At 63.2% G+C, this 24813-nt stretch overlaps 1 protein-coding gene and 2 non-coding genes across 6 annotated transcripts; 2 read left to right on the plus strand and 1 right to left on the minus strand.

The window, feature by feature from the left end:
* Positions 1-1948: 1948 nt before the first annotated feature.
* CACNB1 (calcium voltage-gated channel auxiliary subunit beta 1) lies at positions 1949-15627 on the plus strand. Of its 4 annotated transcripts, XM_077190778.1 has the most exons (14): positions 1956-2191; positions 3301-3387; positions 5007-5126; positions 5850-5972; positions 6079-6215; positions 6302-6378; positions 8273-8292; positions 8426-8506; positions 8600-8658; positions 9206-9315; positions 11605-11756; positions 12188-12283; positions 13445-13630; positions 14869-15627. In XM_077190778.1, exons 1-14 carry the CDS (start codon positions 2105-2107, stop codon positions 15229-15231), a joined length of 1698 nt encoding a protein of 565 aa, XP_077046893.1. In that variant the 5' UTR covers positions 1956-2104; the 3' UTR covers positions 15232-15627. The 4 variants fall into 4 exon arrangements, with proteins under 4 accessions (XP_077046896.1, XP_077046894.1, XP_077046893.1 ...); XM_077190781.1 differs by lacking the exons at positions 8273-8292; positions 14869-15627 and adding an exon at positions 6579-6733 and having other exon boundaries at positions 1949-2191; positions 13445-14854; XM_077190779.1 differs by lacking the exon at positions 14869-15627 and having other exon boundaries at positions 1955-2191; positions 13445-14852.
* Positions 15628-17688: 2061 nt separating this feature from the next.
* TRNAI-UAU (transfer RNA isoleucine (anticodon UAU)) lies at positions 17689-17778 on the minus strand. The gene is given in 2 exon segments: positions 17689-17724; positions 17741-17778. It is a non-coding gene; the product is annotated as a tRNA-Ile (tRNA).
* A 6882-nt stretch (positions 17779-24660) lies between these two features.
* On the plus strand, positions 24661-24732 carry TRNAC-GCA (transfer RNA cysteine (anticodon GCA)). The gene has a single exon. It is a non-coding gene; the product is annotated as a tRNA-Cys (tRNA).
* Positions 24733-24813: the final 81 nt, after the last annotated feature.

The raw sequence follows: 24813 nt of genomic DNA on the forward strand, positions 1-24813 counted from the left end.
ACCCGCAAAAATCACCTTGGTACCCCCCAAAATCACTTGATTATCCCCAAAATCACCTGGTTACCCCCTGAATTCGCCTAGTTATACCCCAAAATCAACTGGTAAACCCCCAAAATCACGTGGTTACCCCCAAAATCACCTGCTGAACCCCTGAAGTCACACGGTGAACCCCAAAAATCACCTGATTACCCTCCAAAATCACCCAATGAACTCCTGAAATCGTCTGATTATCCCCCAAAATCACCTGATTATCCCCTGAATTCGCCCTAGTTATCCCCCAAAATTACCTGATTATCCCCCAAAATCCCCTGATTACACCTGAAATCACCTGATTACACCTGAAATCACCTGGTTATCCCCCAAAATCACCTGAATTTCCCCCAAACCCCCCCCGGGTCGGGGCCGCTGCTGCCTCCCGGCGATGTGGCAGAGCCGCCATATGGAGCTGCTGCTGCCGCCAGATTTTTGGTTCGATTTCCCAGAAAAAACAGGGATAAACACAGCCTCTCGCTGTTTCCCAACTGCCTCATCCTTTTCCTTCAACAAACAGCCCCAAAACCGGAGCTTCCCGGGGCGGGAATTGCTGGCACCGCACGGGGATGGGACAATGCCGGGGACAGCGGTGCCACCGAGCCCTCTGGAAGTGCCACCAAACCCTCTGGAAATGACACCGAGCCCTCTGGAAGTGCCACCAAACCCTCTGGAAGTGCCACCTTGTGCTTCCCAAGGATTCCAGGAGGAGGAAAAGCAGCTGAGCCCAAATTTGAGGAGTTTCGGGTAAAGGCGCTGCTGGTGCTGCTGCGTTCTCGGGGGGAAGTTCCGGGGGGGTTTCCCGTCCTTTTTTTGGGTTCCCGGGAATTTCCGTGGTTCCAGGTTCGTGGAGCTCCTCCCGGGAGCAGCGGGGGTGCCCGGGGAGCTGGCAGTGAGGAGGAGGAGGAGGAGGAGATGCCGTGACTGTGCCAATCTCCCCACGCAGTGCCAGGCGATGGTGCCCGCCTCTACCCCCGGGCACGATCCCGGCTGGAAGGCACCCCCAAAAAACACCCCCAGAGCCCTTCCAGGGATTTGATTTTCATCCAGGAGAGCAGGATTGGCTTTCCCAGGCATGGGGGGTCCGGGTTGGGGTCCCTGGGGTGACCCGGAGCCCCCCCAAAAACACCCCCAGAGACTCTCCAGGGATTTCATCTCCATCCAGGAGAGCAGGGTCGGGGTTGGGGTCCCTGGAGTGAGCCGGAGCCCCCCCAAAAACACCCCCAGAGCCCTGCCAGGGATTTTATTTTCATCCAGGAGAGCAGGATTGGCTTTCCCAGGCATGGGGGGTCTGGATTGGGGTCCTTGGGGTGACCCGGAGCCCCCCCCCAGCTGCTACTGGAGGGTGGAAAATTCTCTGCCAGCTGTCCTGGGATGGGGACAGGAAAATCCCCTCCTGGTGGGGTGGGCGAGAAGGAATTGGGAACTTTCCGACAGCCGGAGGGAGGTGACACAGCCGGGGGACTCAGCTGGGACAGGGGACACTGCCAGGACACCCAGCAGGGTGTGGGGGGCTCTCCCTGTGCTCCCCCAGGGGTGTTTTGGGGGGAAAATGAGGATTTTTGGGGCAGCCTTGTCCCGAGGGAGCGCTGGATTCAGGATGGGGATGGGGGCTGCTCCTGCCTGGGGTCTCTGTCCCCCCTCCCCCGGTTCTTTTTGGGGTCCCCCCCAGCTCTAAAGCGCGTCGAGCAGCAATCTGGGGAGGGGGCGCCCTCTTGCACCTGGGGATGGGGGGGAGAGGGGAGCGCTGGACCCCCCCCAAAACTCCCCCCAAAATTCGAGGATGCTCCGACCCGCTCGGGGGGGGGGGGCGGAGATTGGAGGCACCCCCACAGTGGGGTTGGGGGGCGCATTCCCGTATCCCCCATCCCCCCGGGAAGGCGGTGCGGGAGCGGCCGCCCATCCCTGTCTCCCCCCCTCCTTCCTTCCTCCTCCTCCTCCTCCTCCGTCACCGCGGGGGCCAGGCCTGAGCTTCATCGTCATCGTCATCATCTTCCTCTGTGTGCTGTGTGTGCGCTTCCCACCCACCCGGCCATCCCAAAAATCCCAAAATCCCGCCGAGCCCGGCGCTTCCATGGTGCGGGAAGGCGGCATGGCCCGGACCCCCTACAGCTCCACGCAGGACATCCAGATGGACGTCTTGGACAACGCCGCCCTCCAGGTGACACCCCCGAGGCTTTTTGGGGGTGACAGCATCGCCCACACCCCCCCCGGGCACGGTGGGGGCGGGGGGCGTCCCATGGAATTCCGCCCTCCTGGAATTGGGGGTGGGAGGAGATGAGATGGGGGTTCAGCCCTTCCCCTAAATCCCTGCGTGGATTATGGGGTCCCAGCACCCCAAAATTAAAGGGGGAGACCCCAAATCCACGCCCCCCACCCCTCTCAATTTGCCAGGTTTGGGGTGGATTTTGGGGAGTGGGGGGTGTTGTGCCCAAAGGGAAAGTTTTGGGAATTGGGAAAACTCTTGGGGTGCTCCCCCCCCCCCATCCCCTTCCCTCGGTTTGTCCCCTCTGCTTTTGGGGTGGGGGGAGCAGGGACTGTCCCCTCAGTGGTCCCAGAGGGGTGGGGGGCACTGGGGACGGACCCCCCCCATCTGTGCTCTTGGGGAGCTCCAATTGAGGAGGAGGGGGTGACAGATTTTGGGGTGGGGTGACAGATTTTGGGGTGAGGTGACAGATTTTGGGGTGCTGGCACTGGGGGGGTCCTGCACCTACAAATACCCACCATGGGGACCCCCCCACCCCCGGGGGTGGCAGCTGGGCCCAGCTGTCCCTTGGGGACATTGGGGGGGGGGGGTGACACCCCCCTCCTCCCCCAGCCTTTTACCCCCCCCCAAAGGGCGGGGGGGGGCACTGGGACACCCCCAGATCCCAGCAGGAGGGGGGGGGGGTCCCATGGGGGTGGGTGCCCACGCTGGGGGGGGTCTCGGGCTCTGGAGGGGGGGGGTGGTGTCACCCCCCCCCCCCCCCCCATCCCGGGGGGGGCTCTTGGGTTCTGGTTTAACTGGGGGGGGCGGGAGTTTGGGGGGGCTGCGACCCCAAACCAAACACGGTGGGGTCTGAGCGAGTTTGGGGTCACAGCCCCCCCAGTACCGGGCACCCCCATTCCCTTCCCGAGCCCCCCTCGAGTGGGGTTCAGCTGCAGGGCGGGGGTGGAAGGGGTTGGCAGCAGGGGCGGGGGGGGGGGGGGGGTGCGGAGCTGCCCCCCGAGTTTTGGGGGCACTTTTGGGGGGGTCCAGCGCTCCCGTGTCGCCCCCTCCCCTGTCCCCAGGGCAAGTACAGCAGGCGCAAGAGCCGCTTCAAGCGCTCGGACGGCAGCACCTCCTCGGACACCACCTCCAACAGCTTCGTCCGGCAGGTGCGGGGGGGTCCCGCCGCTTTTTGGGGGGGTCCTGGCTGTTTCTGGGGGGTCCCAGCGCTCCTTTGTGCCCCGAGAACTTAGGGGGGCTCGCACCGAGCCAAGCCTGGCCGTGCCCTCTGCTCCCCTCAATTATTTTGAGAGGGATCCCCCCCTCAAATCGCAGCCCCCCAGGGCTCCTCTGCCCCTTTATTTTGTGGGGAGGGGGGGCACAGCCCTGTCACCAAAATTGGGGCTTGGCAGGGCCCCCCCTGTTTGAGCCCCCACCCTCTGGCCCGGGCTAAATTTACCCGGGTGAAACCTGACCCCCCCTCCGCCCCTGGCCAGCCCTGCCCGCCCCGCTCCCCCCGGCCCCACCACCATGGAGGTCCCCGGCAAAGACCCCCCGGCTGTCCCGGTGAGCGACCCCCGCCCGGGGAGGACCCCCCGACCCCCCCTGCCCGCCCTGCCCTCAGCTCCCGGCTCCTCCGCGAGTTCTGGGGGGGTCTCTGGGGCGGGGTGACCCCCCCAGTGTCCCCTCCGTGGGACGGGGGTGTCCCCACTGGGGGTTTTGGGGAGGGGTCGCCACCCCGGGCTGTGCGGAGGCGTGAGCCCCACATTTGTGGTGACCCCCAAAGGGACAAATCAGGTTTGGGGGGGTCCCGGGGGTGGCTGTGGGGTTGAAGGGGGGGTCCCATGTGTCACCCACCGCGTCCCTGGGGTGTCCCTGTGGGACTGTGGGGGAACGGGGGGTGTCCCTGGGTCCCCCCAGAGCGTCGTGTCCCACACCTGGGGACATCGGGGGGACATTGGGGGGGTCCCAGAGTCCCCTCCCGGTTCTGGAGAGGCCCCGGGCAGCGGGACGGGAGCGGGGCCGGTGTCGGTGTCACGTTCCCGTTCCCGGCCAGAGCGGTGGCGACAGCTGCCCTGTGTGTGTGTGTGTGTGTGTGTGTCCCTCTCCTGCCCTGACCCCGCCACTGCGGTGCCACCGGGGTGGCTCTAAGCAGGACCGGGGTGGCACTGGGGTGGCTCTGGGCAGGACTTGGTGACTCCAAGGTGGCTCCAGGCAGCACCGGGCAGTACCAGGTGGTACCGAGGTGGCGGCACTGGGTGGCTCCAGGCAGGACCGGGGTGGCTCTGGGCAGCACCAGGCAGTACCAGGTGGCACTGGGGTGGCACCAGGCAGCTCCAGGGTGTCTCTAGGCAGGACCAGGGTGGCAACGGGCAGCACCAGGGTGGCTCTGGGAAGCACCAGGCAGGACCAGGGTGGCTCTGGGCAGCACCAGGCAGCACCAGGGTGGCTCTGGGCAGCACTGGGCTGTGCCAGGTGGCACCAGCCAGCACCAGGGTGGTTCCAAGGTGGCACCGGGCAACCCCAGAGGGGCTCTGGGCAGCACTGAGATGGCTCCAGGCAGGACTGGGGTGGCTCTGGGCAGTACCAGGTGGCACTGGGGTGGCACTGGGCAGGACCAAGGTAGTTCCGAGGTGGCTCCAGGCAGGACCAGGGTGGCTCCCAGTGGCCGCAGTGCTGTGCACCAGCACAGTGCGAGCGTGCAGAGGCATCAGAGGGCTGGGACTGGGGCTGGGGCTCGCTGTCCTGGGGGGCACAGGCTGGGCTGAGCCCCTTCCCTGGCACACAGGGCTCGGCTGAGTCCTACACCAGCCGCCCCTCGGACTCGGATGTGTCGCTGGAGGAGGACAGGGAGGCGCTGCGCAGGGAGGCCGAGCGCCAGGCCATGGCCCAGCTGGAGAAAGCCAAGGTGGGACAGCGGGGATGGAGCCCCAGCCCTGGCAGAGGGACCCCCCTTGACCCCCAGCCCTGGCACAGGGACCCCCCGATGCCCCCTGCCCCCCCAGCCCTGCTGTCTCCCGGCCCCTGGGGGCACTGGGAAGGCAGTGGGGGTTACTGGGTGGAACTGGGAGCTGCACCTGCCTGGCCAGGCTGGGGTGAGGGGGTGGAATCTCCCCATTTTGGGGTGGCAGAGGATGAGATCTCCCCATTTTGGGGTGGCAGAAGTTGGAATCTCCCCATTTTGGGCTGGCATCTCCCTGTTGTGGGGTGGCAGAGGGTGACATCTCCTTGTTTTGGGGTGGGATCTCCCCATTTTGGGGTGGAATCTCCCCATTTTGGGATGGCAGAAGTTGGAATCTTCCCATTCTGGGCTGTGATCTCCCCGTTTTGGGGTGGCTGAGGGTGGCATCTCCACATTTCGGGGCGGCAGAGGGTGGGACTGCCCCATTTTGGGGTGGCATCTCCCTGTTTTGGGATGGCAGAAGTTGGAATCTCTGCATTCTGGGGTGCGATCTCCCTGTTTTGGGGTGGGAGAGAGTGGGATCTTCCCATTTTGGGGTGAAATCTCCCCGTTTTGGGGTGGCAGAGGATGGGATCTCCCCGTTTTGGGGTGAAATCTCCCCATTTTGGGGTGAAATCTCCCCGTTTCGTGCCGGGGGGAGCTGCCGAGCCCTCTCCCTGCCCCGTGCAGACCAAGCCGGTGGCGTTCGCCGTCCGCACCAACGTGGGCTACAACCCCTCGGCCGGGGACGACGTGCCCGTGCAGGGCATGGCCATCTGCTTCGAGCCCAAGGACTTCCTGCACATCAAGGAGGTGGGAGAGCCCCGGGGGGAGCTGGGGAGGGGCTGGCCTGGGCCTCGGGGGGGGGTTTTAAGGTGTTTTTGTGTTTTTTTTCCCCTCCCCTCCCTGCCCGGAGCAGAAATACAACAACGACTGGTGGATCGGGCGGCTGGTGAAGGAGGGCTGCGAGGTTGGCTTCATCCCCAGCCCCGTCAAACTGGAGAACATGAGGCTGCTGCAGGAGCAGAAGATGAGGCAGAACCGCCTGAGCTCGAGGTGGGGCTCACCCCGACCCCCCCCCAGCTCTCTCTGTACCCTCCCCGTGCCGCCCTCAGCGCTCTCTCTGTGCTTCTCCCACGCAGCAAATCGGGTGACAACTCCAGCTCTAGCCTGGGCGATGCGGTGACGGGGACGCGCCGCCCCACGCCCCCCGCCAGCGGTAAGAGTGTCCCGGGGGTCCCCCCCCGGCAGCTCCAGCCTGGGGGGTCCCTCCCCAGCTCCCCACGGGTGCAGGCAGGGTGCCCCCATCTCCTCTCCCCCCCTTCCCCAGCCTCCCCGTCTCCATTTCTTGCTTTCTCCCATCGCCATTGTCGCTCTTCTTCTCTCCCCGCCGTCCCCGCGGCTCCGGCGGTCCCCCAGGTGGCCTGGACATGGCCAGCTTTGCCTTTGAGCCCGATGAGTTAGAGGAGGAGGAGGAGGAGGAGGCCGTGGAGGCGCAGCGCTCCCCTAAGAGTAGCGTGAGCAGTGTCACCACCCCCCCCGCCCACAGCAAGCGCATCCCCTTCTTTAGGAAGGTAACGGCGCCCGCGGGTCCCGCCTGCTGCACCCGCTGCCTGCCCTAACACTGCCCTTGGGGGGCTGGGGGCACCCCGCGGGGCTGGGGGGCCGTGCACTGCCCCAGGGCTGCAGCACGGCATGAGCCCTGCCCCAGGGACAGAGCGGGGCTGACTCCTCCTGCTGGCAATGGCACGGAGCAGTCCGTGGCTGTGTCCCCCCCATAGGGCATGGGATGGATCAGTCCGTGACTGACCCCCACTATGGGCCGTGGGATGGATCAGTCCATGGCTGACACCCCCATGTTGTCAATGGGATGGACCAGTCCACGGCCGTGATCCCCTCCCCCCCCCCATCCATGGAATGGGTCAATGTGGGATGGATCAGTCCATGGCTGACCCCCCCCATTGTCAATGGGATAGACCGGCCCATGGCTGTGATCCCCCCCTGTCCATGGAATGGACCAGCCCGTGGCTGTGATCCCCCCCTGTCCATGGAATGGACCAGCCCGTGGCTGTGATCCCCCCCTGTCCATGGAATGGACCAGCCCGTGCCCCCCCCTCCCGGTTGCCCCCCCCGCAGTGTGCGCATGGTGTGTTCCAGCACGGCCGGTGTGTCACCCCCCCCCCGCCGCTGAGAATGGACCATTCCTCCCCCCCAAAACCGGGCATAACCTGGGGGGGGTTTGGGCGCTACCACCCCGCAGGACGGGGGGGTCTGCAGGGGGGAGCAGAGCCCCCCTGGCGCCCAGAGCTACCCCAGAGGGGACAGTGCTGCTCTGTCACTGTCCCCAGGGTCCCTGGTCACACACGTGTCACCTGGGCACCCTTTGGGTCACACACGTGGCTCTGGGGTCACACATGTGTCCTTTGGGCACCCTGTGAGTGACACGCGTCTCCCTCGGTCACCTCCGGGTCACATGAGTGTCCCCTGGGTCACACACATGTCCCTGGGTCAGCTCCAGGTCACACACACGTGTCCTTGTCTTACCTCTGGGTCACCCATGTGTGACATTCCAAGTCACACATGTGTCTTTGGGGTGCCCCAGAGGGTCACACGTGTCCCCTGGGTCACCCTTTGGGTCACACATGTGTCCCTGGGTCACCTCTGGGTCACACAGGTGTCACTAGGTCACCCTGCAGGTCACACAGATGTCACTGGCTCAACCCAGAGGTCACACATGTGTCACTGGGTCACCCCTGGGGTGTCACACCCAGGTCCCTGGGTCACACAGGTGTCACTGGGTCACCCTTGAGGGGGTCACACACATGTCCTGGGTCACCTCTGGGTCACACATGTGTCCCTGGGTCACCCCAGAAGGTCACACCTGGGTCCCTGGGTCGCACAGGTGTCACTGGGTCACCCTGCAGGTCACACAGGTGTCACTGGGTCACCCCTGGGGTGTCACACCCAGGTCCCTGTGTCACACATGTGGCCCTGGCTCACCCCTGGAGGGTCACACACGTGTCCCTGGCTGTCCCCCCCGTGTCCCCATGTCCCCAATAACACGCATGCCTTTGCCTTTGCCTTTGCCTGTGTGTCTCTGCCCCCGGACGCAGCCAAGCAGAAGCAGAAGTCGGTGAGTAGCGCCAGGGAGGGGGGGGCATGGAGGGAGGCTCCCCCCGCTTGCAGTCCCCCAGAACACCCCAGAGCCACGGCCGGGGGTGCCCCGTGTCCCCTCCTGGCCCGGTGACCCCCGGCTGTGTCCCCAGACCGAGCACGTGCCCCCGTACGACGTGGTGCCCTCCATGCGCCCCATCATCCTCGTGGGGCCCTCCCTGAAGGGCTACGAGGTGAGCAGGGGGTGGGGGGCGCTCGGGGGGGCTCGGGGGGACCCCAGGCCTGCATTGTCCCCCTGTCCCTGCTGTCCCTGTGTCCCTCCCCAGGTGACAGACATGATGCAGAAGGCGCTGTTCGACTTCCTGAAGCATCGCTTCGATGGCCGGTGAGGGGGGCACGGGACCCCTGAACCCCTGAGGGGACCCCAAAATCCACCCCTGAACCCATAGAGGGACCCTGAACCCCTGAGGGGACCCCAAAATCCACCCCTGAACCCATAGAGGGACCCCTGAACCCATAGAGGGACCCCTGAAGGGACCCCTGAACCCATAGAGGGACCCTGAACCCCTGAGGGGACCCCTAAATCCACCCCTGAACCCATAGAGGGACCCCTGAACCCATAGAGGGACCCCTAAATCCATGTGTAGCCCCCTAAATCCATAGAGGAACCCCTAAACCCATAGAGGGACCTCTAATCCCATAAAGGAACCCCTAAATCCGTGTGGGGAACTCTAAGCCCATAGTGGAACCCCTAAATCCACAAGGGGACCCCTAAACCCATAGAGGAGTCGGGTGTGGGGTGACAGCAGGGGGGTGACAATGGGGTCTGGGGGTGACACTGGGGTCCAGGGGGTGGCTGTGGGGTGACATTGGTGTCCCGGGGGTGGCTGTAGGGTGACCGTGGCTGCGGGGTGTCCCCTCTGTGTCCCCAGGATCTCCATCACGCGGGTCACAGCCGACATCTCCCTGGCCAAGCGCTCCGTGCTCAACAACCCCAGCAAGCACACCATCATCGAGCGCTCCAGCACCCGCTCCAGCCTGGGTACCGCCCCCCCGGGACCCCAAAACACCTCGGACACCCCAAAACACCCGGACACCCCAAAACAAACACCTCGGACACCCCAAAACACCCAGACACCCCAAAACAGCCCCCAGACACCCTAAAACAGCCCCTGGACACCCTGAAACAGCCCCCAGACACCCTAAAACAGCCCCCAGGTCCCCAGACTCCCCACGGGACCCCCCAAGCCTCCATCTGTATCACCCCAACCCAGCCCGGGGGGCTCATCCCGCTCCTGGGGGAGGGGGTGACTGACCCTGTGCTCCTCATCATCATCATCATCATCGTCCTCCCTCCTCCCCATCCTCTTCTTCCTCTGCATCCTCCTCCTCATCATCATCCTCTTCCTCCTCATCCTCCTCCTCACTCCTCACTCCTCTTCCTTCCTCCTCCTCCCCATCCTCCTCTACCTCCTATTCCTCCTCATCCTCCTCCTCACTCCTCCTTCCTCCTCATCTTCTTCCTCCTCCTCCTCCCCTTCTCTTCCTCCTCATCACTCCTCCCTCCTCCTCCTTCTTCTTCCTCCTCATCCTCCCCTTCTCTTCCTCCTCACTCCTCCTCCCCATCCTCCTCATCCTCCTCCTCCTTCTTCCTTATCTTCCTCCTCCTCCACATCCTCCTCCTCATCACTCCTCCCTCCTCCTCCTCCTCCTTCCTCCTCATCTTCCTCCTCCCCCTTCCTCCTCCTCCTCCTCCCCCTTCCTCTTCCTCCTCCTCCTCCTCCTCCTCCTCCTCCTCCTCCTCCTCCTCCTCCTCCTCCATCATCTCTGTTGTGTTTTCTGTTCCCGTTTCTCTTTTCTCTGGGTTCCTCCTCCCCTCTGCGCTGCCTCCTTCCTCCCCTGCTCCTGATACAGATGTCTTGGGTACGTACAGGGACCCCCCCCCTGTCCCCCACCCCGGTGGCCTCAGGGACACAACCTGGGCGTTGGGGACACCTTGGTGGCACCTGGGTCACCCCCTCTGTGTGTGTGTGTGGTTTGGGCTGGGGGCTGTGTTGGTGCTGGGGGCTGTGTTGGTGCCACCTCCCTGCTGCGGTGGCCCCGTGGTGACACCGAGGTGGCCGAGCCTCAGGACAGGCCCTGTCCTGCTGCTGTCCCCACCCTGTGGCACCTGGGAGGTGGCCTGGCAAAAAAATTAGATTCTGCAGAGAAATATTAATATATATATATCTGTATTGAGTATATATATAGATATGTGTGTATATATAGAGATGTGTATATATATATATTTATATATATATATATATTTATATATATATTTATATATATATATTTATATATATTTATATTTTTATATATTTTTATATATTGGATATATAGATATTAATATATATCTTATGAGTATATATATAAATATGCATATATATGTACATATATATTTATATATTTTATATATTTATAGGTATATATATACTGGATATATAGTTGTCAATATATAGATATATATATAGACATATAGGTTTTATCTATATATAGGTTTTATCTATATATAGATCTATATTGAATATATCTATATATATTCAATGTAGATATATATAGATTATATAGATATATCTATCTATAATTAATATGTAGATATATGTATCTAATATATGAATAGATTGATATTAATATGTAGACATATATCTGTATGTATTTATATTGAATATAAATGTATATCTATATTGAATTGTATATATCTATATTGAATTATATATTAATATATAGGTATATATGGATATATATAGATATTTTATATATAGGTATATATAGATATATAATTAATATATATTCATATATATTCACCTCTATGAATTTGTATAAATATGAATATATGTATTTATATTCTATATATCTTTAGAGATAGATAGAATATATATATATTTTAATGAGAGATACATTATATTAGAACCCACAAGGGGTAATTCTGAATTATTACCTTTAAGGCTTTTGCAGCAAAGCGTGGCAAAAACTGATAGGCCAAGAAACACTTATAGTGTATTGTTATTAACAAATTGTTAAGAAATTAGGAAACAGTTAATAAATTTCCTCAATATTAGGAAATACTTCATGAATTTCCTAAATATTAGGAAATACTTAATGAACAGCTAATTAAATTAGCTTCTAAATGTGCTAACATGACTTAGAACACCTTTACTGTCCTGCCCTTCACATGAGACTGAAAATAAAAGTTTTAAAACGCCTCTAAGTCAGGACAAACCTTAACCCAGCACGTCCCCACTCTGTCCCCACGTGTCCCTGCCCTCCCTCAGTGTCCCTTGTCCCCTCCCAGCCGAGGTGCAGAGTGAGACCGAGCGCATTTTCGAGCTGGCCCGGACGCTGCAGTTGGTGGCCCTGGACGCCGACACCATCAACCACCCTGCCCAGCTGGCCAAGACCTCGCTGGCCCCCATCATCGTCTACATCAAAATCACCTCCCCCAAGGTGGGTGTGGGCACAGGGGGGCACTGCCAGCCCCTCCCCGGGGACACCGAGCACTGCCAATCCCTCCCTGGGGGCACCGGGCAGTGCCAGCCCCTCCCTGGGGACACCAGGCAGTGCCAGCCCCTCCCTGGAGACACCGGGCAGTGCCAGCCCCTCCCTGGGGACACCGGGCAGTGCAAAGCCCCTCCCTGGGGACACCGGGCACTGCCAGCCCCTCCCTGGGGACACCGGGCACTGCCAGCCCCTCCCTGGGGACACTGGGCACTGCCAGCCCCTCCCTGGGGACACCGGGCACTGCCAGCCCCTCCCCGGGGACACCGAGCACTGCCAGCCCCTCCCGGGGGACACCGGGCACTGCCAGCCCCTCCCTGCCACGCTGGGCACGCCTGGCAGTGTCCCCACGGCCACCCCGTGCTGTCCCCTCCTGCCAGGTGCTGCAGAGGCTGGTGAAGTCCAGGGGGAAGTCCCAGGCCAAGCACCTCAACGTGCAGATGGTGGCCTCGGACAAGCTGGCACAGTGCCCACCTGTGAGTGTGCCCTGGTCACCGTGGTGCCACTCAGACTGACCCCGCCCTGCCCTCCCTACCCTGCCCTGCCCGATACCTGCCCACCTTGTGTCCCATTGTCCCCTCCCCGTCCCATTGTCCCTGCCCTGTCCCATTGTCCTCACTCTGTCCCATTGGCCTCACTCTGTCCCATTGTCCCCTCCCCGTCCCATTGTCCCCTCCCTCTCCCATAAGGTTCCACCTTGTCCCATAGGCTCTGCCCCATATCCAGCTGCCCTTCCCTTTCCCATGTCCCCTCCCTGTCCCACAGGTTCTGCCCCATATCCAGGTACCCTTCCCTGTCCCATTGTCCCTACCCTGTCCCATAAGGCTCCACCCTGTCCCATTGTCCCCTCCCTGTCCCATAGGCTCTGTCCCATTGTCCCCTCCTCATCCCATAGGCTCTGCCCCACATTCAGCTGCTCCTCCCTGTCCCATTGTCGCCATCCTGTCCCATAAGGCTCCATCCACCCTGTCCCATTATTCCCACTCCATATCCACCTGTCCCCACCCTGTCCCATAGGCTCTGCCCCACATCCAGGTACCCCTCCCTGTCCCACTTTCCCCTCCCTGTCCCACTGTCCCCGCCCTGCCCCATAGGCTCTCTCCCATTGTCCCCACCCTGTTCCATTGTCCCTACCCTATATCCAGCTGCCCCTCCCTGTCTCATTCTCCCCACCCTGTCCCATAAGGCTCCACCCTGTCCCATAGGTTCTGCCCCACATCCAGGTACCCCTCCCTTTCCCACTGTCCCCTCCCTATCCCACTGTCCCCGCCCTGTCCCATAGGCTCTGTCCCATTGTCCCCACCCTGTCCCATAGGCTCTACCTCATATCCAGCTGCCCCTCCCTGTCTCGTTCTCCCCACCCTGTCCCATAAGGCTCCATCCACCCTGTCCCATAGGTTCTGCCCCACATCCAGGTACCCCGCCCTGTCCCATAGGCTCTGTCCCATTCTCCCCACTCTGTCCCATAAGGCTCCACCCTGTCCCATAGGTTCTGCCCCACATCCAGGTACCCCTCCCTTTCCCACTGTCCCCTCCCTATCCCACTGTCCCCGCCCTGCCCCATAGGCTCTGTCCCACTGTCCCCGCCCCGCCCCATGTCCCCGCCCCGCCCCAGCTCGCACGGCTTCCTCCCGCAGGAGATGTTCGACATCGTTCTGGACGAGAACCAGCTGGAGGAGGCGTGCGAGCACCTGGCCGAGTACCTGGAGGCCTATTGGAAAGCCACGCACCCGCCCAGCAGCAACCCCCCGAACCCGCTGCTGAGCCGCACCATGGCCACGGCCGCGCTGGCCGCCAGCCCCGCGCCCGTCTCCAACCTCCAGGTACAGGTGCTCACCTCCCTGCGCAGGAACCTCAACCTCTGGGGCCGCCAGGCCACCCCCAGCCCCCCCGGAGCCCCCCTGGAGGAGCACGCGCTGTGAGGTGGCGGCGGGGACATCGGGGACCTTGGGGACGTCGGGGCGCAGGACAGCGGGGACAGCCCACAGGCATCGGGAGATCCCTGGGGTTGGGGACAGCCTGGGGAGTGACAGCCTCCCCTGCAGGTGTGGGGTTGTCCCTGAGGTCACCTGGGATCAGGGTGACTCCATGGGACTACGGTCCTCCCCAGGTGTGGGATTGTCCCTGGTCCTGGGATCAGGGTGACCTCAGGGGAATGTGGCCCTTTCCAGGTGTGGGATTGTCCCTGAGGTCACCTGTCCTGGGATCAGGGTCACCTCAGGGGAATGTGGCCCCCCACAACTGTGGGACCGTCCCTGGGGTCACCTGTCCTGGGATCAGGCTCTGCACCCTGGGATTGGGGCCACCCCTGGGTTTAGGGTCACCCCATGGGACTGTGATCCCAAAGTGTGGGGTCACCCGCCCTGGGGACCCTGGGATCAGGGCAGCCCATGGGTTTGGGGTCACCATGGGGAGGCAGAGCCCCCCAGGAGTGGGACCAGCCCTGGGATTGTTCCTTTGGGAACCTGTGCCCCCCCAGGGGTACTGCAGGGACTGTTCTGGGATCGGGGTCACCCCAGGGAGCTGCTCCTGTTCCTGGATTGGGGCCATCCTGGGGATCTCTCCCTGCCTGGGATTGCTGCCAGCCCCACATTTGGGGTCTCCTGGGAATCTGTGCCTCCTCCTGGAGCTGCCCTGGAGATTGGGAACCCCCAGGATCTGCTCCCTTCAAGACCCACCCTGTGCCTTCCTGGGGCTGCCGGGACCCCATTCCCACACCTCTGGGGAAGCCGTGGTGGGGGTGTGAGTTTGGGGGTGTCCTGGGTGGGTTGGGTGGGGGGCACAGCCCCATCCCACCGTGCTGAGCCCCCCCCGGGGCTGGGACAGAGAGGGGACATGTGTCCTGTGTTATGTGTCGCTAAATCTCCCAGCCAGCCTGACTTGCTGGTGCTCCACCCCCCTCCCCCGTGCTGCTCCCCCTCCCCATTGCCGGCCCCGCTGCCACCGTGTCACCCCCCAGAGGCTGCCAGGAGCGTGTGTCCCCCACTAACCCCCACTAACAGCCCCCGGCGTGTCCCCAGCCCGTCCATCCCCGCATGGTGTGCTCGCTTCTCGCACCCAGGCTCCGCACCCGGAGGGGGAGCACGGCCGCCCCCGGCAGGGCCCGGGGGACTCGGGGGGCCGCGGCCAGGGCAGGGTCCCCCCGCCGCCCTCCCGCCCGGGCCCCCGCAGCCTGGCCCGCCAGGACACCTTCGACACGGAGGCTCCGGGCAGCCGGGACTCGGAGCCCGGCGATTCCTGCTGCATGGACATCGAGATGGATCCCGTCGAGGAGGAGCCGCCGGGCACCCCCGGGGCCGGCCCGCAGCCCCCGCCCGGCTCCTGGGACGGGGCCGAGCCCGGGCTGCGGGGCCGAGCCAAGGGCCAGGAGCCCCTGGGCCAGAGCGATGGAGAGGGCTGGGGCCGGGACGTTTACATGCGTTAGGATGAGGGGGTGCGGGCAGCGCTGGTTTTGGGGTGCGGGCCAGCCCCGCTGGTTGCCTTCGTGCCCCCCCTTTGTGCCCGGCCAGCCGTGCCCTGGGGGTCTCCCCCTGCCGCCGCCCCCCAGCATCTCCGGCAGGGACAGCAAGTGACCAAAGGGGACCCGGCGTGTCCCCGTGCCCCGGGGTGGGGGCCGTGCCCCCCTCCCCAGCCCTGCCCCCCGCTTCTCCATGGTGCTCTCGGCTGCGGGGTCCCCGAGCTGGCCGTGGCCGTGGGGGGGTCCCCGCCAGCTGCCCCCCAGCCCGGCCGTGCCTGGCACTGCCCCCAGCCCCCTGCCCTGCCGGGGGGTGCATGCGTGGGTGTGCAGGGCTCTGGGGGCTCCCCGGCTGCGCCCCCCGAGATGGGGGGCAGGGGGGGGGGCGGTCTCTGCATGTGTTTGCCTTGGAGGGGCTCTGCCTGAATTGGGGGGTGGGGGGTGAATCTGAGCCAGTTTTGGGGGTCTAACCTGTGCTAACAGCTGCCCAGCCCTGGCCTGCCTGGGGGGGGGTCCCGCTGTCCTGGCACTGCCAGGCTCTGGCCCCCCCCTTCCCCAGCCCCCCCCGCCTTCCCGTCCCACCACGCTCGCCCTGTCCAGCCGTGTCCGTCTGTCCGTCTGTCTGTGAGCCTCTGTCCGTCCCCGCACCCCGGGGCATTGCCTTGTCCTGTGCCCGCCCCGGGGCATCCCCTGTGCCCCCCCCAGCTCTGCGGGGTGACCACACCAGGGTGGCCTGGGGACACCCCCACGTCCAGCCCTCACCGCGGGACGGGGCTTGTCCCACTTCTGGGGCAGCCCCTCGCCCCCCACCCCCGTTCCTGGGGGTCCCCGGGGTCACTGCCTTACCCAGACCACCAGCCCGGGTCGGGGGGCTTGGGGGCACCCAGCTCTGCCGCTGCCAAGCCGCCACCCACGTGTGCCTCAGTTTCCCCCTTTTTTTCGGGGGGGGGACTCGGTGTCACTGCCTGCCAAGTGCTTTGAGCCCCCCCTGCCCCAAAAACCCGGGCGGTGGGGCCTCCCCGGCCCCCCCCCCCCCCGCGGGGCAGAGGGACGTCCCGTAATTTATGTCACTCCACAAACTTTTAATTTAAAAGACCCGACAAAAAATTGTATTTTATTTATTTATTCTCGTTGGCGTGCGTGTGTGTGTGTGTGTGTGTGTGTGTGTGTGTGTGTCGGGGGACTCCCCCGCTCGCTTGGTTCTTTGTAATAAACATTTCGGTGAGACCTGCCCCCCCTGCCTGAGCCTGCTGGGGACACGGGGGGACACAGGGGGACACGGGGGGACACGGGGGGGCCGCGGTCACCGCGGCTGGACCGGGCACAGCTCAGCTCTGCGGTGACCCCCGCACTGAGAACGGAGACGGGACCTGCCCGGCTCTGAGGAAGAGGAAGGGGCGAGGATCCAACGCGGGGGTCGGGGGGCTCCAGTCCCTCCTCTCCCCACCGGGGATGGGTTTATCGGCGCTGGGCCGGCTCGGGACACGCTGTGGTCGCGATATTTACAGATAATAAATTACACGGCGGGCGCTCAGGGCTGCCGGCACCGCCACTCGCTCTTCTCCGGCCGGTACTCGAACGCTCTCCTGCGGACAGAGCACACACGGCGACATCGGTGACACCTCAGCCCTGGCTGCGCCCAGGTGTCCCCCACGCCCCCCGCCCGGCCCGGCACGCCCCGTACTCACTCTCTGGAGGGCACCGAGGGTCGGCACACCAGCCCGGCCTGGCAGGGGCACACCTGGTTGATGCTGAAGGCGAGACCCCCGGGCGGGACGTGGCAGCTCTGAGCCAGTGCCAGGCGCCGCTGGCACACCCGCTCCCCGTGCTGGCGGGCACAGCAGCCGCCGGGCCCGCACTCCTCGTCCCGCTGGCACCGCGCTCCTGGTGGCACAGAAAGCGACATTAGGGGCACCCGCAGCACCCCCTGGTTTGGTACCGCATCCCCCCAGGCTCGCAGAGCGTGTGCCCCCCATGCCAGCCCCTCACTCACCGTCCTGCCCGGGGGGCGCGGGCTGCTGGCACTTGCCGAACATGCAGACGAGCCCGGGGGCGCAGTGCGGGTCGTGGCGGCAGTAGTGGCCCTCGGGCCGCGTGGGCAGGCACAGCCCGAAGTGCTCGTCACAGAAGTGACCGGGGGCGCAGGGGATGGCGGGGCTGCACGGGGTCACCTGCGGAGGGGGGGACACGGCACGTCAGGGGGGGTCACACTTCATCCCTCACCCCATTCCATCCCTGACCCCGAGACAGGCTGGGAACGGTGTAAAACCCCGTCTGGTCAAGGTGTGGGGTGATTTTGGGGCGCCGAGCGCTCTGCCAGCCTGGGGGGCTCCATCCGCAGCGCTTCCAGGATTTTTATTCTCGGGAAAAGAAAACCCGGCGGCCGGGGATGGGGGCAACACAGGGCGCGAACCCGTACAAAAGTCCTGCTCCAGGTGAGGCTCGAACTCACAACCTCGGCATCGCTCGTGTACCGCCCTATAAGTACCGCGCGCTGACCGATTGCGCCACTGGAGCGCCCCGCGCCGCCCACCGCCACCGCGCCCCCTGGCGGCCCCCGCGCCGCACCCCCGGGTGCCCCCCGGATGGAGATGGACACCCCCAGATGGAGATGGACACCCCCCGGATGGAGATGGACCCCCCTGTGTGCCCCCCCGGATGGAGATGGACACCTCCATGTGCCCCCCCGGATGGAGATGGACACCCCTGGATGGAGATGGACACCCCTGTGTGCCCCCCGGATGGAGATGAACCCCCCCCGGGTGCCCCCCTGGATGGAGATGGACACCCCCGGATGGAGATGGACACCCCTGTGTGACCCCCGGATGGAGATGGACACCCCGTGTCCACTCCTGACTGAACATGGACACCCCGTGTCCACTCCTGGTTTCAAACCGAGTCCCCCCCCGTGTGACTCCCGGATGGAGATGAACCCCCCCGTGTCCACTCCTGGCTTCAAACGGACCCCCCGTGTCCACCCCTGGCTGGAATCAATCCCCGTGTCCACCCCCGGCTGGACAAGAACTCCCCGTGTCCACCCCCGGCTGGAGATGAACCCCCCCGTGTTCCCCCTTGGCTTCAAACGGACCCCCCGTGTCCACTCCTGGCTGGCCATGGACCCCCCCGTGTCCCCCCCTGGTTGCCCACGGCCCCGTGTCCCCGTCCCCGACAGAACCCTGTGGGGTCACCGCGGGTGACACTCGCTGCAGAGCCGTCCCCTGCTCCCACCCCGGCTGCAAATTCCGCACCTGCCCCGCGCCCCCTCTGTGCCCACCCTGCTGCAAATTCTGCCTCCGAACCACCCTCGTACCCCTGAGCCCACCCTGCTGCAAATTCTGCCCTCACCCAGCCCTGTGCCCATCCTGCTGCCACCCTGGCTACAAACCTAGCTCTGTGCTCACCCTAAGCCCACCCTGAGCCCACCCTGCTGCAAATTCTGCCTCCGAACCACCCTGAGCCCAGCCTGGCTGTAAATTCTGCCCTTACCCACTCTCGTGCCCATCCTGCTCCACCCTGGCTACAAACCCAGCTCTGTGCCCACCCTGAACCCACCCAGCTGCAAATTCTGGCTCCGAACCACCCTCGTACTCCTGATCCCACCCTGATCCCAGCCTGGCTGTAAATTCTGCCCTCACCCACCCCCGTGCCCATCCCGCTCCCACCCTGGCTGCAAACCCAGCTCTGTGCCCACCCTGGCTGTCCCCTGCTGTCCCCTGCTGTCCCCAGGACCCCTCCCCCGGCTGTCCCCTCCATTCCTCACCTCCTCCAGCTCCGTCCCGGGGTTCCTGCCCAGGGCGGCGGCGTCGGGCGGGTTTTGGGGCAGGGAGAACATCCATGCCCAGAGGTGCCCGGCGGCGGGTGGCAGGAGCCAGGCGACGAGGCAGAGGACGGCCGGGGATGTCACCATGGTGCTGGCGGTGGCGGTGCCAGCCGGGCCGGCCCGCGGGGTTTTTGTAGCCACGGGCGAGCTGGAACCCCGCTGCTAAAAGTGTTTGCCCAGCTAATGGGGTGGGAGGAGGCAATCAGGGGTTAAGGGATTTCCATAATTGCCAGCCTTCCCCTCGGGGGGGGCACCGGCCCCACAGCAAACAGCCCCCCCCGGGGCAGTCTGGCTCCGGCGCCAGCCCTGGGCACAGCCTGGGGTGCCCTGTGTGCCCCCATAGCTCGGGGTGGGGGCAATTTGGGGTGCCCTGTGTGCCCCCATAGCTCGGGGGGGCAATTTGGGGCGCAGTTTGGGGTGCCCTGTGTGCCCCCATAGCGCCGGGGGGCAATTTGGGGTGCCCTGTGTGCCCCCATAGCTCGGGGTGGGGGCAATTTGGGGCGCAGTTTGGGGTGCCCAGTGTGTCCCCACAATCGGGGTGGTGATTTTGGGGTGCAGTTTGGGGTTCCCTGTGTGCCCCCACGGCTCAGGGTGGAAGTTTGGGGTGCCCTGTGTGCCCCCATAGCCCGGGGGGGCAATTTGGGGCACAGTTTGGGGTTCCCTGTGTGCCCCCATAGCCCGGGGGAGCAATTTGGGGTGCAGTTTGGGGTATCCCTGTGTGCCCCCACGGCTCAGGGTGGAAGTTTGGGGTGCCCTGTGTGCCCCCATAGCTCGGGGGGGCAATTTGGGGCGCAGTTTGGGGTGCCCTGTGTGTCCCCGAAGCGCGGGGTGATGATTTCAGGTACGTTTTGGGGTGCCCTGTGTGCCCCCACAATCGGGGTGGTGATTTTGGGGTGCAGTTTGGGGTATCCCGTATGCCCCCCCCCCACCTCGCAATGAGGATTTTGGGGGCCATTTGGGGTGTCCTGTGTGCTCCCACGGCTCGGGGGAGGGGAAATTTGGGGTGCCCTGTGCGCCCCCGCAGCTCGGGGTGGTGATTTTGGGGTGTCCCGTGTGCCCCCACGGCTCTCAATGATGATTTGGGGACAGTTTGGGGTGTCCCCACACCTCGGGGTGATGATTTCGGGTGCATTTTGGGGTGCCTTGTGTGCCTCCATAGCTCGGAATAAAGATTTGGGGCACAGTTTGGGGTGCCCTATGTGTCCCCACAGTCGGGGTGCTGATTTTGGGTGTTATTTGGGGTTCTCTGTGTGCCCCCACAGTCGGGGTGATGATTTGGGGCACAGTTTGGGATTCCCTGTGTCCCCCCACACCGCGGGATGATGATTTTGGGGGCAGTTCGGGGTGTCCCGTGTCCCCCCATAGCTCAGGAGGGTCGTGGGTACAGTTTGGGGTTCTCTGTGTCCCCCCATACTTCGGGATGGTGATTTTGGGGGCAGTTTGGGGTGTCCTGTGTGCCCCCACAGTCGGGGTGATGATTTGGGATTCCCTGTGTCCCCCCACACCTCGGGATGGTGATTTTGGGGGCAGTTTGGGGTGTCCCGTGTCCCCCATAGCTCAGAATGATTCGGGGCGCAGTTTGGGGCGCCCCCCACATCTCAGGAGTGTGGTGGGTGCCCTCTGGGGTGCTTTGTGTCCCCTCCAGCCCCTCAGATCCCCCACTCCATATCTCGGGGATCCCCCCGCAGCTCGGGGGGCTGACTGGTACATTTTGGGGTACCCCGTGCCTCTAACCCCACAATTCCCTATTTCCCCCCCTTTCCCAGCGCGGGCACAGCAGGAACGAGAGGGAAAATCGGGGTGCAAAGCCTGAGAGCCCCAAAACGGGCAGAGAGGCGGGCACAGGGCTGGCACCAGCGGACACGGGGGTGACGGGATTGGCACCTTCGCCAAGGCCCCCGCGAATGGGCCGCGAGCCCGGCCCTTATCGCAGCCCGGCCCTTATCGCAGCCCGGCCACCCCCGAGCCCCCGAGCGCGCCCCCCAGGCGCTGTCACCTCCGTGTCCCCCAGGCGGTGTCACCTCCGTGTCCCCACACACGCGGGGGGCTCAGCGCCCGCGCTCCCCCCGAGCCCTGCAATGCGCTCCGGGTCCCCCCAGGCGCAGTTTGGGGTGCCCTGGGTGCCCCCCATACCGTGGAATGATGAGTTTGGGGTGTCCCGTGTGCCCCCACACCGTGGAATGATGATTTTGGGGTGTCCTGTGTGCCCCCCAAATCTCGGGGTGATGATTTTGGGGTGTCCCGGGTGCCCCCACAGCTCGGGGTGATGATTTTGGGGTGTCCCGTGTGCCCCCACAGCTCGGAATGATGATTTTGGGGTGTCCTGTGTGCCCCCACACCATGGAATGATGATTTTGGGGTGTCCTGTGTGCCCCCACATCTCGGAGTGATGATTTTGGGGTGTCCTGTGTGCCCCCACACCGTGGAATGATGATTTTGGGGTGTCCTGTGTGACCCCACACCTCGGGGTGATGATTTTGGGGTGTCCTGTGTGCCCCCACACAATGGAATGATGATTTTGGGGTGCCCTGTGTGTCCCCACACCATAGAATGATGATTTTGGGGTGTCCTGGGTGCCCCCACACCTCGGGGTGATGATTTTGGGGTGTCCCGTGTGCCCCCACATCTCGGAGTGATGATTTTGGGGTGTCCTGGGTGCCCCCACAGCTCGGAATGATGATTTTGGGGTGTCCCGTGTGCCCCCACACCTCGGGGTGATGATTTTGGGGTGTCCCGTGTGACCCCACACCTCGGGGTGATGATTTTGGGGTGTCCTGTGTGCCCCCACACCGTGGAATGATGATTTTGGGGTGTCCTGTGTGCCCCCACACAATGGAATGATGATTTTGGGGTGTCCTGTGTGCCCCCACATCTCAGTGTGATGATTTTGGGGACGCTTTGGGTTTCTCTGTGCCCCCATACGTCGGAATGATGATTTTGGGGTGCAGTTCGGGGTGCCCTGTGTGCCCCACGGCTCGGGGTGGCGATTTGGGGTGTCCTTTGCGCCCCCACACCACGGAATGATGATTTTGGGTGCGATTTGGGGTTCTCTGTGCCCCCACAGCTTGGAATGATTTTGGGGTGTCCTGTGTGCCCCCACAGCTCGGAATGACGGTTTTGGGTGCAGTTTGGGGTTCTCTGTGTGCCCCCACAGCTCAGGGTGCTGATTTGGGGTTCTCTGTGCGCCCCCACAGCTCAGGGTGCTGATTTGGGGTTCTCTGTGTGCCCCCACAGCTCAGGGTGGTGATTTGGGGTGCCCTGTGTGCCCCCATAGCTCAGGGTGGTGATTTGGGGTTCTCTGTGTGCCCCACAGCTCAGGGTGGTGATTTGGGGTGCCCTGTGTCCCCTCGCACCCCGAGGTGCCGATTTGTAGACCCCCCTCCCCCATGTTCACCCTTCCCGAGCCATTCCCGCTCTGTCCGTGCCTCAGTTTCCCCTCCTGTGCATCGGGACACTCCGGGGGTGACACATCCACAATGGGGTGACCCCAAATTTTCCTCCCGGTGCTCGGGGACCGGCGGGGCAGCCGCATCCACCCCCCCCAATCCTCCCCGCGTGTTTGCCCAGCGGATTTGGGAGCAAATATTGACCCCGCTCCGGGACACCATTACTGTCCCCATCCGTCCCCCGCTGCGCGACATGTCGCGATAATCCCCCCCCAGCGCCACCACGGGGGTCCCGGACGGCGGCTCTGCCCCCCCAAAACACCCGTCTGGCAGTTCGGGGGGTCCCACGCACCCCCAGATTCCTGGAGGGGCTGGAGGTGCCGGGTGAGCGCTCGGGGGTGCCCCGGGGCTTTTGGTGTTTGGGGGTTTGGGGGTTGGGGTTTGGGGGGTTTGGGGGTTTGGGGTGCTTGGGGTTTTGGGGTTTTGGGGTCTTGGGTTTGAGGGTTTGGGGGTTGGGGGTTTGGGGGTTTCGGATTGAGGTTTTGGGGGTTTGGGGTGTTTTGGGGTTTTGGGGTTCTGGGTTTGAGGGTTGGGGTTTTGGGGGTTTGGGGTTTTGGGGGTATGGGGGGTTTGGGGTTTTTGGGGTTTTGGGGGGTTTGGGGTTTTGGGGGTTTTGGGGTTTTGGGTTTGGGGGTTTGGGATTGAGGTTTTGGGGGTTTGGGGTGTTTGGGGTTTTGGGGTTTGGGGTTTTGGGGGTTGGGGTTTGGGGGTTGGGGTTTTGGGGGGTTTGGGGTTTTGGGGTTTTGGGGTGTTTGGGGGTTTGGGGGTTTGGGGTGCTTGGGGTTTTGGGTTTGAGGGTTTGGGGGTTGGGGATTTGGGGTTTTGGAATTGAGGTTTTGGGGGTTTGGGGTGTTTGGGGTTTTGGGTTTGAGGGTTTGGGGTTTGGGTTTTGGGATTTGGGGTTTTGCGGTTTGGGGTTTTGGGGTTTGGGGTCTTTGGGGGGTGTAGGGGGCTGTGTCCGGGGCGGGACGTGGGGGTGTGGGGGCAGTAGGGTGGGGGTGTCAGTGTGGGGGTGTCCCTGAGTGGGGGGCTCAGCCCAGAGCCCCCCCCCCCGCAGCCCAAAGCGGGGTCACCCCAGCGCTGCCCGCAGTGGGGACAGTGCAGGGCACCCCAAATTTCTCTTCAGTGTCCCAAATCGGCCCCCAAACCCCAAAAAGCGTCCGTGAGTGGGGGTGTCTGGGATTGGGGGTGTCCGTGTTTGGGGGTGTCCGTGTTTGGGGGTGTCAGGGATTTCGGGTGTCCGTGTTTGGGGGGGTGTTCCGGGGTGGGCATGTCTGGGGTTGGGGCTGTCGAGGATTTGGGGTGTCGGGGATTGAGGGGTGGGGGTTTCTTTGGGAGGGGTGCGTCTGTGATTGGGGGGTGTCCGTGTTTGTGGGGTGTCTTGCTTTGGGGGTGTCAGGGATTCAGGGTGTCCATTACTGAGGGGTGTCCATGCTTGTGGGGTGTCTTGGATTGGGGGCGTCCATGACTGAGGGGTGTCCGTGGTTGAGGGGTGTGAGTGCTTAAAGGGTGTGGTGTTTGTGGGGTGTCCGTGATTCGGGGGTGTCAGCGGGTGTGTGTTTGTGTGGCTGGGGGTGTCCGTGACCAGGGGGTATCCGTGTTTGTGGGGTGTCTTGTTTTGGGGGTGTCCATGGGTGTGGGGTGTCTTGGGTTAAGGGGCGTCCGTGTTTGTGGGGTATCTGTGGGTGGGGGATACCCCTGGTTTTGGGGGTGTCTTGGGTCAGTGACAGTGCCGGTTTTGGGGTGTCTTGGGTCGGTGACAGTGCCGGTTTTGGGGGTGTCTTGGGTCGGTGACAGTGCCGGTTTTGGGGTGTCTCGGCTGAGTGACAGCCCTGTTTTTGGGGGTATCTTGGGTCAGTGACAGTGCCGGTTTTGGGGGTGTCTCGGCTGAGTGACAGCCCTGTTTTTGGGGGTGTCTTGGGTCGGTGAGAGTGCCGGTTTTTGGGGTGTCTTGGGTCGGTAACAGCCCTGGCTTTGGGGGCACCTTGGGTCAGTGACAGCCCTGTTTTTGGGGTGTCTTGGGTCGGTGACAGCCCTGTTTTTGGGGGTACCTCGAGTCAGTGACAGCCCTATTTTTGGGGTGTCTTGTCTTGGTGACAGTGCTATAGCCGGCGGCGGGCCGGGTTCCGCAGCGGGGGTATAGCTCAGTGGTAGAGCATTTGACTGCAGATCAAGAGGTCCCCGGTTCAAATCCGGGTGCCCCCTTGTTTTCCTCACGTTTTTGGAGGGTTCCCCACTCTGCTTTTTTCACCCCTTTTATTTGCCCCCCAAACACCCCAGCAGCGA

The sequence above is a fragment of the Agelaius phoeniceus genome, chromosome 26 (assembly GCF_051311805.1).
Source record: "Agelaius phoeniceus isolate bAgePho1 chromosome 26, bAgePho1.hap1, whole genome shotgun sequence".
Taxonomy (NCBI): Eukaryota; Metazoa; Chordata; class Aves; order Passeriformes; family Icteridae; genus Agelaius; species Agelaius phoeniceus.